Source organism: Phalacrocorax aristotelis, chromosome 2, assembly GCF_949628215.1.
Source record: "Phalacrocorax aristotelis chromosome 2, bGulAri2.1, whole genome shotgun sequence".
Classification (NCBI taxonomy): Eukaryota; Metazoa; Chordata; class Aves; order Suliformes; family Phalacrocoracidae; genus Phalacrocorax; species Phalacrocorax aristotelis.
This window is the reverse complement of record NC_134277.1, coordinates 7724730-7739008: the sequence shown is the minus strand read 5'-3', so window position 1 is coordinate 7739008 and position 14279 is coordinate 7724730. Positions and strand designations below refer to the sequence as shown.

The window sequence follows — 14279 nt, the reverse complement described above, 5'->3', positions numbered from 1 at the left end:
CTCAACTTTGGGTGCTTCTTGGAGGAAATGTCTCACCAGAGAACAGTTGTCTTTGGCTGAGCACCCAGGAATAGCACTTAATAACGAGTTTGTGTATGGATCGTGGTGTCACAGGGAATACTGAGAAATTTTGTTTTCCTCCCTGACTTGCTTTCTCTGCTGTTCTCTCACTTTCTCTCTCTCTCTTTTTTTCTTTAAATGACATTTTGTTATTTACACGTTTGCTAAGTTGTCCATCTGCCATTGTAATAAACATGCTGCCAGTCACCGCACTGTGTGGTTCATGGGGCGCTGACAAACCAGGCTGCCGTGTGCATGGGGATCGTATTCAGGCTTTGTCAGAGAGCCCCTAATGATTGTCTGGGATTTACTGGTGAGGTGGAGAGTAGTACCCTCCATCACAGCATTTCTATATAGCCCTGAGCTTTCCAGACACTGTAAACATGATAGGGCTCCAGGCAGAACTGATTGCATCCCACCCCTGGCTGTCTGTGCCCAGCTCATCTGCAAAGGCTGAATCACCAAGAAGATACGGTGGTGCCTCCTGGCAGGAGAGCACAAAGCTTGAAAGAAAATTTGGTTTTTTCCATGAACAGTGTAGGAATGTGTTCTAGTGATTTAAGTCTGAGACTGAGAATAAAATGAAAAACAACTCTCAGTCTCTTGGCAGTTTTTGTTGATGAACCTTGTCTACAGCCTTAGAAGAAAAAAAGGTGTATTTGCAGTAGACTGCTGGAGATTAATGCGTGTCAGGATCAATCAAGAGGTTTAGAAATGAAGAAGGATGTGCTGGAGGCCAACAGTATCCCATGATCAGGGGAACTCAGGAGGAACGGCTTGGAAGACAGCTGTTTTCAGGGAAATATCAAGGACTTATTAATTTCCTGGCTCTCTTCATCCCCTTCCCCTTGAAATTCTTAGTTTTAGCAGCAATTTCTGACCAAGTGGTGGCATTCCAAGCTGGGTGGCCCGTGGGTAAGAACAGGGGAGAAGTGACTTCAGCAGCTCTGCTTGTTTCTAGTTGCAGCTGAGAGAAATGCCTTTAAATTACATGTAGGCTGGTTTTCTTATGCAAAGTTTTCATTTGCAAGTTTGTTGATATAGGACATTGAATAATCACCAAATGAATCAGGATTTTCTCATACTGAGATCTAGGTTAGATTTCAGCCAGCCATTACTCCCTAACTTTTTAGATTTTGCCTTTTTGGGACTGAATATTTCCCATGTCATTTAGGGTGATTTGCCCTCTGTTATTTCAAATCTGATGCTGTATCCACCTTGACATCGAAGTGAGCACAGCTGGTCCTGCACACTCACCCGGGTGACTCCTGGACTATGCTGCCTCTGGCGTCTTCATGCCATGGACAAAATCAAGCCTCTGTATCACATTTCTACCATGTCAGACTCTTCAGATGCACTCAATTGTTCTTTTTAAATATGAATAGCCTTAAAAGTAATAGCAAACAAATAAATTGGAATAGCCTTGTAAAGTACGATGCTGGCTTGCACAAATCTAACTAGCTTTGTACATCTGTTACTGCCCACTCCCATTGAGTCATACGGAGACTTAGTCACCAGCATCCTCAGTCTCACAGTACGACTTATATATCTGTCTCCAAAACACATGCTGCAGTCTGGATGGCATGGGGGAGGGAGAAAAGCAAAGCAATGAGCAACCGACTCCTAGAGGAATAAAGAAATGTAGCAAGTCTTATTATACTATACTATGACTAGTATATCAGAACAACAAAACCAAAAGGACAGAAATTCGTGTGTAAGTCAGTTTTGAATCTTTCCTGTGCAATAATTGAGTTATTTGATGTAAATTCCCGAAGGCTTCCAGATAGGATTGTTCTCAAAAAAAGAAAATTTTCTATTCAGTCAGAGCTACCAAGCTATGCCCTCTATTCCACAGAGTTCAAACTTTGGATTCCATTCACAGGCTATTAGCATATGTAGCCTATTTGCTATTCAGAGCTTTACGTAGGCTTGTAATAGGTACAAATCCAAGGTTGATCTAGAAAAAAATCTGCTGCTGTGCAACTGAGCTGCAAGAAGACATTCACAGCTAATGTTAATAGAAGTCCCGACTTTCTTTGTCCTTGGTAGGATAGTTGAAGTGCTCATAGCTCAGTAACATTAGCAGAGGAGGAGACCCCAAGCGCCCTGTTTAGGTGTGATGCTGAGGAGTGCAGCTTTTGGCAATTTTTTGTGAGATCAGGGCTCTTGTCAGCACTCAACTTAATTTCTCTGTAGCTTGTTTTCTTTGTTTATTTTATTAAAGGAGCTGTCTCCCCATATTGAAAAGCTGTCTTACTAAAGTGTCACCTCCTGCTTGAGTTATGCTGTAAAAAGAGACTGTCATGTCTGGCAGGCATTTCACATCCTTAAATTTGGTGCAATCCTAGCACATATATAGAACTTAGTGAAGCAGAAAAATGTCTCGCAGGTGACACCATCAGTATTCAGGACTGCGGAGTCCTACGCTAGGACTCTGAAGTTGCTTAGAGCTGAGGACCCCAGCCTTTCAGCAGAGATGGGCCATGGGGCTGCCGTGAAGCCATTCTGACCTGAGTCACCTCTGAAACATTGCCAAAGAGTTTACCCCATTCATGGGTCATGGACCCATCACCATGGGTACAGGTCTTCACCCGACCATGTTGTTCATGGCCCTGTCTTGCATTTGAAGGGACAGTTGCAAAGCATGGCAGCAGGGAGCTGTTTGTGAAATATTCTTTTGATACCTAGCCCTGAAATTTTGGACCACTGCTCAATAGGGCCATAAAAAGGTCTTACTTGCACCCAAAATACCTTGGACATTGGTCTCTGACCTGTCAATCACAGGATGCCCCAGAGTGCCTTGCTGGCTCCTTGGCTTCAGCCGTTGCAGAGAAGCTTTATCAGCCTGGCTGCCAAAGCAGCCTTGAAGCAAAACAATAATAAAAAAAGAATCCTGTTTATTCTGTGTCATTTACTGGATTCAAGGCTTTAGTGGTCTGTTATTTAAGCTTGCAGCCTCCACAACAGAATTGCTGGAAGCCCTCTTCTGACACCAAGGTCTCCAAGGCAGCAGCGTCCAGACCAGCATGTCTGGGCAAGCCTTTTTGGCAGGAATCCTCCCCAGTAAGGAAAGGAACAGTGAACCTGGCTGGAAAAGGTGAAAAATGGCTTGGCTAACCAGATCTTGCTCCTGTTGCTATTTGGCTATGCTTTGCCAGCCAGTATATTTGCTTTCTGTATCCTAAAATGTGGTTTTCCTTCCTATTCTCCAAAACAGTTCTGAGAAAAGATTCTTTGCTTTCCCAGGATACCAAAGAACAAAAATTTTATTATTCCTTCTTTTCACATAATCCCAAGTATTCTGATGTAAAGGTTGTCAAAGGAAAAAGAGCTGGAATTAGGAAGGATCACCCTCTAGATGTAGGGGTTACCCAGACAAGAATCACCTTAGAGCTAGTCTCACCTTTGGAGGAGAAATTAGTGTGAAGAATCTGTAACCTTGCAGATATCTGGTTTCCCCCCAGAGGAAATAGGGAAAGAAGTGGTAGGGAAGGTAAGTGCACATGCAGACAGAATTATTGTGACTTATACTCTGCAAAAACTAAAGCAGCAGACAAGCCTGTTAAAAATTATAAAGGCAATTTAGTTGCTTTTTTAGATGCGTTACCCTCCTGTGCGATCAATAAAAAATAGTCCTGGAAAATCACCTGTGGAGTAGGTGTTGTGGGAGATTGCCCTCCCCAGGAGGGAGCCTGGCTGGTGGCAGGACACCGAGCCATGGTTCTGCTGTGTCACAGCTCTGCTGTCCTCCAGAAAAAGCTTTGATATCCCTGGGGCCGTATTCTTCAGCAAATATCAGAGAAGTTGCCATGGTAACCTCTTGTAAATAAAAGTGGATTGAAAACAAAATAAATCTGAAGCGTCTTTGTGGCTGTAAAGAAAATCTAAACTGCTCAAGAGGTCATGTTTTCTAATTGGGCATGGCAGAAGTGATGTCTGGCTGTCAGACGGCACTGAGCGATGCGAAGGACTGACTAAGGAATGGGAGCATGGCAGGGAAGCTAACGAAAGTTTGCAAACAGACTTTGCATACTCTTAATTCCAGGTTAGCGGCACCAGGAGCTGCAGTCTCTGGTGGCCTTTGCTCCTTACAGGGATGATCACAGACTGTGGTCTCTACAGAAGTTCTCCATCCAAGGACATAATACAGGAGTGATGAACACAGGGAGTGATGCCGTTCGTTCTTCAGCCAAAGCTCTGCAGTCTCAAATGAGAAAGACTTCCTCGTCCCAACACGTCACTGTACGCCTTTGGCGGGAGTTTTTAAAATGTCTCTCCAGAACCACGTGATTTTCCAGTGCACTTATTCCAAGCACAGTAAAGCAGAGCTGGAGAGCAAGAAAGCTGTCTAAGAATGGTTTCAACCCCAGGTTAAAGGCAGAGCGAGCCTTCAGTGCGTATCAGTTGGCATAAGATCAAAGCAGTGAAATATGTGGTAAGAGCTGGGGCTGCACCACGGGCCTGTCAAGAGTACTGTGGTGTTTTGCAACACTATTGGAGTAGGGAATTTTTTATTTTTTTAAACAGTTACTGTATCATCAACTGCATCATCACATGTGCTTCTGGATGAAGAGGAACACAAGAAAGATATCTACTCTGTATTCTGCAGAGATACATGCATCTAATATTTCCTTGCTTAAGCAACAGGTTGGAATTGAGAGAGCAGTATTTGCAGCCTGATGTTTGATATATGTATTTCTTCTTTCTGTAAATGGATGTCTTTGCATGTAGAATCCCAGGAAGAAGTGAAAGATGAAAAAATTGTTAGGTAGCAGCTACAATTACAGACTTTATCACAGGACTAAAAGTACAATTATTATCCTGTTAGAAATGTTCTCTAGCACTTTATTAACAAAGAAGGGTCTCATGCTGTCCAGAGAGATATAGTTCCAGTTATTTCTGCTTAAAAGTAGCGGTCTCCTGTTCTGCATGTGAAGACAGATGAAGTTGGCATACCTGCATGATAGCTGAGAGTTACAAATTAGAATATCGTAATTAGCTGGGTTTCAGGATACTTTTAGGCATTAGAATTTGATATATACATGTTTCTAACCTTGGAATTGTAACTGGGAACTGAAATTTAGCTCCTAGAAAAATAGTTTTACCTACGTACCCCCTCCTGTTTTTGAAGGTTTCTGTTCAAAAAAGTAAGTTATGGTTTCATTCCTAGCTGCTCTAGACTTTCTGAACAGCTTTTTCAACCCTGATTACTAGAAGTGTGTCCCCTTAAACCCAATTTCTTCCATCCAGTCTCCAGCCTTCCTGAACAGCAGGCTTTCTCCCTGTGTATTACAATAAGTAGCAATATAGGGATGCTAATATGTGGAGCTCAAAAGGGTTTTTTTCCTTGATTTATTCCATGGAAAATGACTTAGCACACATCAGATTCCAGCTTCTTCACTACTGAAGATGGGTGGAGGAAAATATTGGTAAATCCTTTGGCTAAATTAAAGTAAACATGGGGGGGTATGTTTTTGTGTAACTTTCCATTAGGCTCTTAAACTTCCTCAAGGAGATTCATCGCTTAAGTTTTGCAGTAACGTATGAAGTAGTTATAATAATAATAATAATCATCATCATCCATTTATTGGCAATGTTTATAAATGCCATTTATGGCTGAATAATTTTTATATGGAGTACATTAAGTCATTTTGGTCTTAACTAATTGTAAGAATAAGCAAATTAATACAGAAGCTTTTCTCTAAGGTCCTGCGGTGTCTAGTTCAACTTCTGTCAGATCTTTATAACAGCAAAAATCTATCCCAAACAAATTCACCTATTCTTTTGCTTTTGAGATGTTTCCTTATGTTTTTATTTGCAAATGAAGGTGATGTAAAACACAAAGGTCAAAGTGTGGCAATGAGGGTGACATTATATAGTTGGGTTGGTGCTTTGTAGTTGGGCCTTTGTAGATAGTTCCCATTGAATTTGCATAGATAAAGCTAGGAGCATACTAATTTGTCATGAATCCTTTGGTTTGGAGCCTAATGGTTTGGGGCCAGCTTGGCCAAGCCTGGCTGCTGCTTCTTTTTTTTTTTTTTCTTTCCAACTTGGCATGAATTACTCCCATGTGCTTCAGTTCCAGTAATTCAATATTTTGTTCCTTATTTTTGTTGTTCATTATGTAACCAGAATATTTTCAAACACTTGTAAGGACTTTGCCTGAGCTATACACATTTTTGAGCATATTTTGGATTTAGCATGATCATACGATGTGATGTGATTAGACCTGTGGCTGCTCTGAATTCTGAAGGCAAGAAAGCCTTGCAGACTTCCCGGACGGTGACAATTTTTAATTAAGCTCTATTTAATCTCAAATTAGGTTTATGTGAAACATTCATTTATGTTTTGAACTATTTTAAATGGGATGCAGATGTGGTGGTAGAGAAGCACTGAATCATTACATGGAAAGGGTGATGCCTTGCATCTGGGTGGTTCTGCGCTGGGGAGATATTCCTGACATTTAGATCAAGATTTGGGATCCAAAACTCAGCTCTTCAGCACACAGCATTAGGCAACCCCATGCTTTTGGTCACAGAATTACTCATTATCTACTTTTCTGATGAAACAGATGCTAAACTTGACACTAACATAATTTCTTTATGCATGTAGAAAGGAGCTCTAAAAACCCCGTGGCTGGAACATGAAGTAGCATAAACAGAACAGACGGCAGGAGGTAGAATATAATTGCAGTTTGTTTTTGTTAGTTAAAGATGAGCATGTGTGCTTTTCTTATGGCTTTATTGTCTTTAGTCATGCAGAATTGGGTGCTCCTCTCCAATCTGTGCAAGTGAATTGGTTATTTCCTCCCCAAGCACTGTGTGACGGTTTTCTCCCCCGTTGTTATATATGTTACACATTTTTCAAAACATCGACATAATCTCATTCAGGTTTTGTTTATTGCCATAAATACTCTTTAAACTAAGATTATACACCCCACTAAAGGCAAGACAGGCCATTTGCTGTGCAAGTGGCTATATTTAAACCATAATTTCCTGTGGAACTTTCTGTGGGTTTTGAGCACCTTCCCTTGAAAGTTTTAGCTCAGGACTTTAGGCTTTGGCTGTGAAGGTGCTCTTTCATGGTGATGTAGCGCAAGCACTGCTCCATATTTACTCCTTGTTACTTACCTCTGCCATTGAGTTTGCAGCCAAAGAGAATGACCAGAGCCCGTGCTATTGCTTACCAACAATCACTATGGGTAAAGCAGTGGGCACTTCAAAATAACACCAGAGACTACAATCATGGGATGCTCTGATGGAAGCAAGAAGACATTAATATAGGACATCAATTTTTTTTCTCTGTCCTGGCAGGATCTCAGCTCATTTGCCATGCCATTCTTGGACGGTGATGTGGAGAGCACAGACAAAAATGCTTCTCGCAAGGTAGGATATTTCCAATGCTTCACTTTCTCTGTAGTGGTTGAGTCCCTTGGTGGTAAACATGATTTATTAGGCTTTAAATAGCCTGGGATTTTAATCTTTCCTACCATACCATTAACCTGTTGAGAGCGATGCACTAAAGCAAATACGGTGACTTTTGCAGACCTTACCATGAAGGTGCTTACACAGTATAACCTGTAAACGATGCCAACCTCTGGTGGTATTGCTTTAAATACTGCAGATGTTGTGTATAACATTGTAGTAATTCAATGAAGTGAAAATTGCATAACTGCATTCTCAGGATTATAGTTAGCTAAGAAAATTTGTGGTCTTGCTCCAGAAATGCAGAGGTGTCTGTGGCTGTCGGTGTGTCTTCCTGGAATTGCCTCCTGATGGTTGCTCTCTGGCTACAGAGGTTTTAACTGTTCAGTGTCTTTGATCTGTCTGTCCTTGGCACTGGCAAAATGAGCTGCCTTCATTTGCTGAAGCCACAGCAGTAGAGTCTTCCTATAAAAAAGGTGGAAGGGTTCCTGCTCGATGTGAGATGAACGCAAGGTAATCCTGGACGCATTGTTATGATTTGTTTTTCTGATGGTCTGCTATTAAATTAAACTAATACATTCACAGAGTTTGCTTGCTTTAAAATGGTCAGGCGTGCATATTCAATGGATGACGTTAGGGACGGTTATACAGAGCCTACACAAACTTCAAAGCAATAAAAATTGTGGGTGGGATCTGTCATCTTCAGGTCCTGGCCTCGTCATTTTCACAAAGTGTTGAAGTACAAGCTGGTCTGCTAAACATAGGCATCCTACCAGCCAAGTTATGGGCTTGGCGAAAGAGAGAGATTCTCCTCCGAACTGTAGATAACCCCAAAATCTGACCTATAGGTACACAGCAGACCAGCTTGACTTGTGGCAATATTTACAAGGCTATGGACCTCTGTGAAGATTAAACCTGTTACAAGCCATTTTTCAAAGAGTCTGCAGTTATAGTTCAAGGCAGGTGAAGCAATAAATATCTCCTTAGTGAAGCTAATCTGCATCTAGAACAATAATAACTTAGCTCTGTTGACAGCACAAATTTCTACTCCTTTGCACCTCGCAGGGAAGGACAGTTGTTTAAAAAAAAATCTGCAATCCATCAGTGACTGGTATGTTTATAACATTGGCCTTGCTCTTTTCTGCATTGGACCTTTTAAGACTGACATAGGAGTTACTGACGCAGAGGAACTCTTCTAGATGCCAGGGAAGCTAAAACATACAGTGTTACCAAACGGTGCTTGTTCAGTGGGTTTGAATAAAGTGAACAATGTGATGTATTTGGAAAGGATGGTCATGCTGGAAGAAGGCAGATGTTTCTAGCCAAAACTTGATTTTTCAATTTATCACCTCCTTTTCCCAAAGAAAGGTGAGAAAGCTGCATGAATCTCAGTCCTGAATAAAAAAAAATACAAGGAAAAAAGCTAATCTTGCTCATGTGTGGTATGATATAATTCAATGATTCCCACTTTACCATTTATGACGCCCGTGTTTTTCCTCTTACTGGTCTTGGGACTTTCTTTCGATGAGTGCTTGTCTTAGGGACGACTGGAAGAACATTTCAGTAGTTGCCCCTTTTTGCAGCTTCAGTGAATGGTGGTCTTTTTCCCCAGGCTTGGGTCAAGTTCTGCTTATGGAAGTGCAATTAACTTTGGAATAACTGTGCAACTGGAGCTTAACATCTGAAACTGCTTTTTTAATTGGCCTTTTTGATCAAGTGTATAACACCCAGATTTTTTTCTAACATCGTACTTGGAGCTCCGTTCAACACATGCGACAAAGGGGTAAAAAAACACTGGCAGTCCCCAACTCCTGATAAGAAAGAAATCAACTAGCAAAATCTATTGCCACACATCTCATCCTAATTATCGTTTTCCTCAATTTGAAGGGTGGAATCTTCGCTGCTAGTGCATGATGGCTAGCATCAGACTGCAGTATTTAATTCTAACTAAATGTTCGCCAGTCACTGCTGGTCCTACATAAAGAAGTTCCCAAGTTGCTGTTCACTTTCAAGTGAGATCTTTTTCCTTTGTTCAAGTTAGAAATCACAGTGTGATGTGTAACTTTTGTATATTAAAAGTCAGTATTTCATCAGTAGCATGGCTTTTTGATTCACCAGTCATGTTGGAGACGGGTAATTCATCAGGGATGTCTCTCTTCTGACACTTAACTCTTCTGTCACCTGGGCTATAGATCAAGGTGGAGAAGGTTCACAACCTGTCTTTCCAACGTCCCATTAATTTAATTCTCCTGTTCTTTGTGAAAGGCTTTTGGAAACTGAATTAACATTTTTTCACACAGATTCTCTGCACTTTGCCATGCAAGTATCTCTCATTCTCAAGAATCCTCGTTACACATCAAGGAAACTCAAATGCAGAATTATTTTTTAAGGTTCACATAGGAATTTTCTGACAGCAGTGGGAATGTGACACACATTTTCTGAAGTTTAGCCTTAGTCACTTCTCATTAACATGGCCACTACTATAAATGGTGTATTCTTCTGTCCTTTATAACTGATGGCAGAAAGGGGTTAGGGATAGTTTTCACCTTCCTCTGCTGAAGATGGAGAATATAATATTCTGAAGCCTTGCGTAGAATTTTCTGGTGTGATGTGATGGAGAAAGGTAGGTCTTGTGCCTGTGGCAGGTATTCTGGCCCTTCTTATTACCTGACAAAGTGCCTTAATACTCGTGCTGGTAGCTTTGTCTAAAACAACTGACATTGCTGTTTGCCCCATGCTCAAAGCTAGGACTCCCCAGAAATGGCTTGAATCCATCTTGCAGAGTCACCTTAGAGGATCATTAAATACAGCAGTATAGAGAAGGATTACCTGGAGGAATTAGATTTACTGGATTTCTTCGGGCTGGGAAAAGACAGTGGAAGAGGGGCACTTTAGAGGCCTGGAAAATCATGAATGATGTGGAGCATCATCCGGAAAATAATTCCGGCTCTATCAGTTTTAGAGATCTTAGCACCTTGAATGCTTACAGATCCTTCATCTAAAATGTAGGTTAATGAATAAGGTGTGGAAATTATAGGAAACCAATAGCCATTGCTTTCAGCTGAAAGCCCAGGATTGTTAATGATTAGGGAGATGAAAATGACACAAGAAGAGGATTGTCCATGGGGAGGCAGCAAGCAAGTTATAGATGGAGGAGGGAAGAGGAGGAAGAAGAGAAGTTTGAAGAATAATACTGATCCATTCCTTTATGGAAATAATAGAATTATAATAAAAATATGGAGGAAAGCTTGGAAAAGAAGTGTGCATTAAAAGTTCTTTACAAGGGGAAAAAGCTGGTGAGGTATTTATCTTAGATGATGATGGCGACTCGTATTAATGACTGAAGTGTATTTAAAGCAGAAGATGCCAAAGCTAGACATTTTAAAGTTAAATCCAAACAACTCTGATAAAACACCCTTGAATGAATTGGCACAGCTTTCTCTGAATAGTGCTGATTTTGAATAAATCTTAGAGCAGAGATGCAGCTCCAAAAGACTGCAAAAAAAAAAAGGAATTACTGTGTTAATATTTACAATGTTTGCAATTAGGATAATTTACAGGTTTGTCAGTCTAACATTAGTCCTGGGCAAAACAAGGAACTATCTAATGTTGGGTAATTAATGATGCTATTATAATAGACTCATTTGGATTGGAAATAATGGCAAAGCGTTCTTATTTATCAAATGTGGGGGTGTAAATTAATTACAAATTTGATTGAAAAATGTCATAGCGTCGGTGTCATGTATATAAAAAAAATAGCATAAGGCATTTTGATTTAAGAAACTGGAATGATACTGAAAAAACATGGAGCCTGTAAATGAATAAAAACCTGGCTGATAAAATAAATTGAGGCTCATTAGTGGAAAATTTTGTTTCTAGGCAGACAAAACATTCTGTTGCTATACTATATCATACTTTATCAGTGACTCGAAGGAAATTCAGAGTCATTACTGATACAATTTGTAATGCATACAAAAGTTGGGGAATAGAGTGATAAATTCTGAGCAGGAAAGTCTCCAGTGCAGAATGACCTGAATCACCTAAAACATATTTTGTGAACAGACAGCCCATTTCAGTTGTGATCAGATACACCTAGGAGCAAATAATGCAGACTTTATTTTTGGGAAGCCCTTCACAAAGCTTTGATTAGATTTTTCAGAATAATTGTAGGTAATCAGCTGTACATGGCTTCTGGATGTGACATGGTGATTAATGGATTAGTTTGGTTTTGGGATGTACAAACAAAGGAATAGGGTGAAAAGTAGAAGTTTTGTTATGACTGCATTTGGCCCTGACTCAGAGTTCTGCTACCAGTAATGCAGGAGACCGTTGATGAACTAGGATCAGAAAACCTCTGATGAGTGACTCCAATACTGAAGGACTTTGAGGATTGCTTTGTCCTGCTTCTGGTCCCAGTATTGTTTTTGTTTTGTGCAGTCACTCAGGGAACTGTATGAGCAACCCCTGGAACATGGAGGAGAAGCAAAATATATGCCATTTTTGGCCCCACCTTCACTGGATAATAAATATCCTTTTGACTGATTTTTCCCCCAGTCTTTTAATTGTCCATTTCTTTATGAGCAGTGAGGATGGGGAGCATGTCCTGGATGTGCCTGGGCCTAGGGCACCTGCAGTGGATGCAGCAAGCCTCAGGGTAAGGACACAAGTGCCAACTGCTGCACTGCCGATGCATGACTCCTTCCCATCCGCTGCTTTAAAATAATTGTAGTTAAGGGTTGGAAAGTGGACCAGGAGCCAACCCTGCTTTCACCTTTCCTCAAGCCTGCTTCTGCCTTTGAGCAGCCCTGTTTGCTGCTGGAAACATAACCCCAACCATCTGTACAGCAATGCAGGGCTCTCAGAGCCTGCCAGAGCAGCCAGCCACATCCCATTGTATTTTAATTTGGGGAAGTGTCATTGTACTTTAGTTTTGGGAAGTGACATCTCTGATTCTGTAAAATATGTTGACATCTCAATGATTAGCGCTCATGCAGAGCCAAGGGAACTAATGGTGGTGAATATGACCACATGGTGCCTGAAAGAGTAAGTCCTTCATTACCTTTCAGTCTAATGAAGTCAGCTCTTGTGTTTCTGTGAGCTCTTTTATTCCAGCAGAATGAAAGAATCATCCAATTAACTTTATCAAAGGGCTTTTTTTTATTGGGATTCAGTGCAAGGGCAGGAAACAAGTGCAGTTGTCTATCTGGTGTATCGTCTCTAATTGTGTTTACTGTCCCTGTCAAGGATGGTGGGAGGCGATTCCTTTTCTGTTACTTGCCTTTCAAAAATTTTTTTAAGTGTAGAGGCAAAATAAAGGTCAAATAACTCATCATTGTAAAAGCAAACAGAACTCAAAAGCTCCATAAATGTCCTAACTGTTCAGAGTTGGAGAAAAAAGGAACAGAGCTCAGGAGCATCTAATAACTTAAATCCAGAAGTATTTGAAAGGCTATTTAGCTTGAGCCTATTCGTATTCCAGACGTTATTTTTTCAGACTGTTCTGAAAAATTAATCTAAATTCACCAGAAACTGAACTAGAGCCAGAGGTTGTTCAGGGAGGGCAACCTCTGGGGAATGCTGTGTGCCCAAGAGGGGACCTCTTGCTGGAGCACCCTGGCAGGGGAGCAGGGGAGATGGCTTCAAAGAGGTGCTGTGACAGGGACACAGGCTGTGCCTGGGTTTCCCCGGCTCCAACACAGCCTCTGCCTGCTCCTGGTCAGGGTCATCTCATCACAGCTTGTTCATTTTTCTGGCCATGTTGCTTTGGCAGGACGCTTCTCTTCCCTGCAGTTACGTGGTCCTTAAATTCTAGGTTGGGAGCAGAAATGGCTTCTTAGAGAGGACCTTATTTGGTAAAACGGAGGGATCAGCTTTTTGATACAAAGCATGGGGAAAAAAATGACAATGTTGGGAAAATTTCTGCCTGTGAATGAGAAGAGGTAGAACTGAGATGGATAGTGTGTGGACGGCAAGAGACTAGTTTGTGATGAAGTGTGAATAGTTTGGTCTCTTAGTGCATTGTGCCCCGATTATCATACGGTAGTGCTTAAATATAGTGCACTTCAATCTTCTTGTAAAATAAGATCAAGAATTGCAAGTCAGGTAAGAAAACATTTGAAGGGAAAGATGGCAGGGTGGTATTGAAAGGATGTCTGTTGGGTGGAGGGGCAGAACTGGTGGGGTTTCCCCAAGCTCAGTCCTTGAACTGATCTACACCAGTAAGGATGAGGTGAAAAATAGAAGCATACTAACCCAATTTGATGATGGTGAAAGAGAGGTTGGGGTTTTTTTGTCATAGGAAAAGACCTTATTCAAGAAGATCTAGTTGACCTTCTTAACAGCACAAGATGCAAAGTTGTTCACTTGGGATGTGTCAACCATATCAGTAAATAAAAGAGGTCAAGGACTGTTCTCTGGCCCAGAGATGAAGGGCTTGGCCACAGTCCTGTTGCAGAGCCAGACTCTTGCACCTACTAGAGCAGGGTGGCCATGTGCAACCTGGGACTGTCCCTGGCTTGTGCTCTCCCCAAGCCCAGGCAGCACCTGGGGAGTGCTTATGGCACGGACTAGATCCCCATCAGATGGTGAGTGAGCAAGGACGCCATAAGGACAACTGCTCAACGGTTTGAGCCTGTGTCCAGCTGTTTCATTCAGTGGTATGGGGTAGTGTGGGAATGGTAGTGGTTTATGTTGGGAATTTGTCATGTAGGAATTTGCCTGTTGAAAATGAAGATGTGGGCATCTGCTGGCCCATCACAGAATGGCTCTAAGCCATTAATGTGCATAGCTAAGGGA

General features: G+C 41.4%; 1 protein-coding gene across 3 annotated transcripts in view; it reads left to right on the top strand.

Annotated features, from left to right (window-relative positions):
* Nucleotides 1-14279, top strand: part of PRKAG2 (protein kinase AMP-activated non-catalytic subunit gamma 2) — a 231560-nt gene that overhangs the window by 63774 nt on the left and 153507 nt on the right. For all 3 annotated transcript variants that reach the window (XM_075082282.1, XM_075082286.1, XM_075082283.1), the window contains exon 2: nucleotides 7374-7445. In XM_075082282.1, the coding sequence (XP_074938383.1) occupies nucleotides 7374-7445 (72 nt within the window). The remainder of the gene's footprint in view (nucleotides 1-7373; nucleotides 7446-14279) is intronic.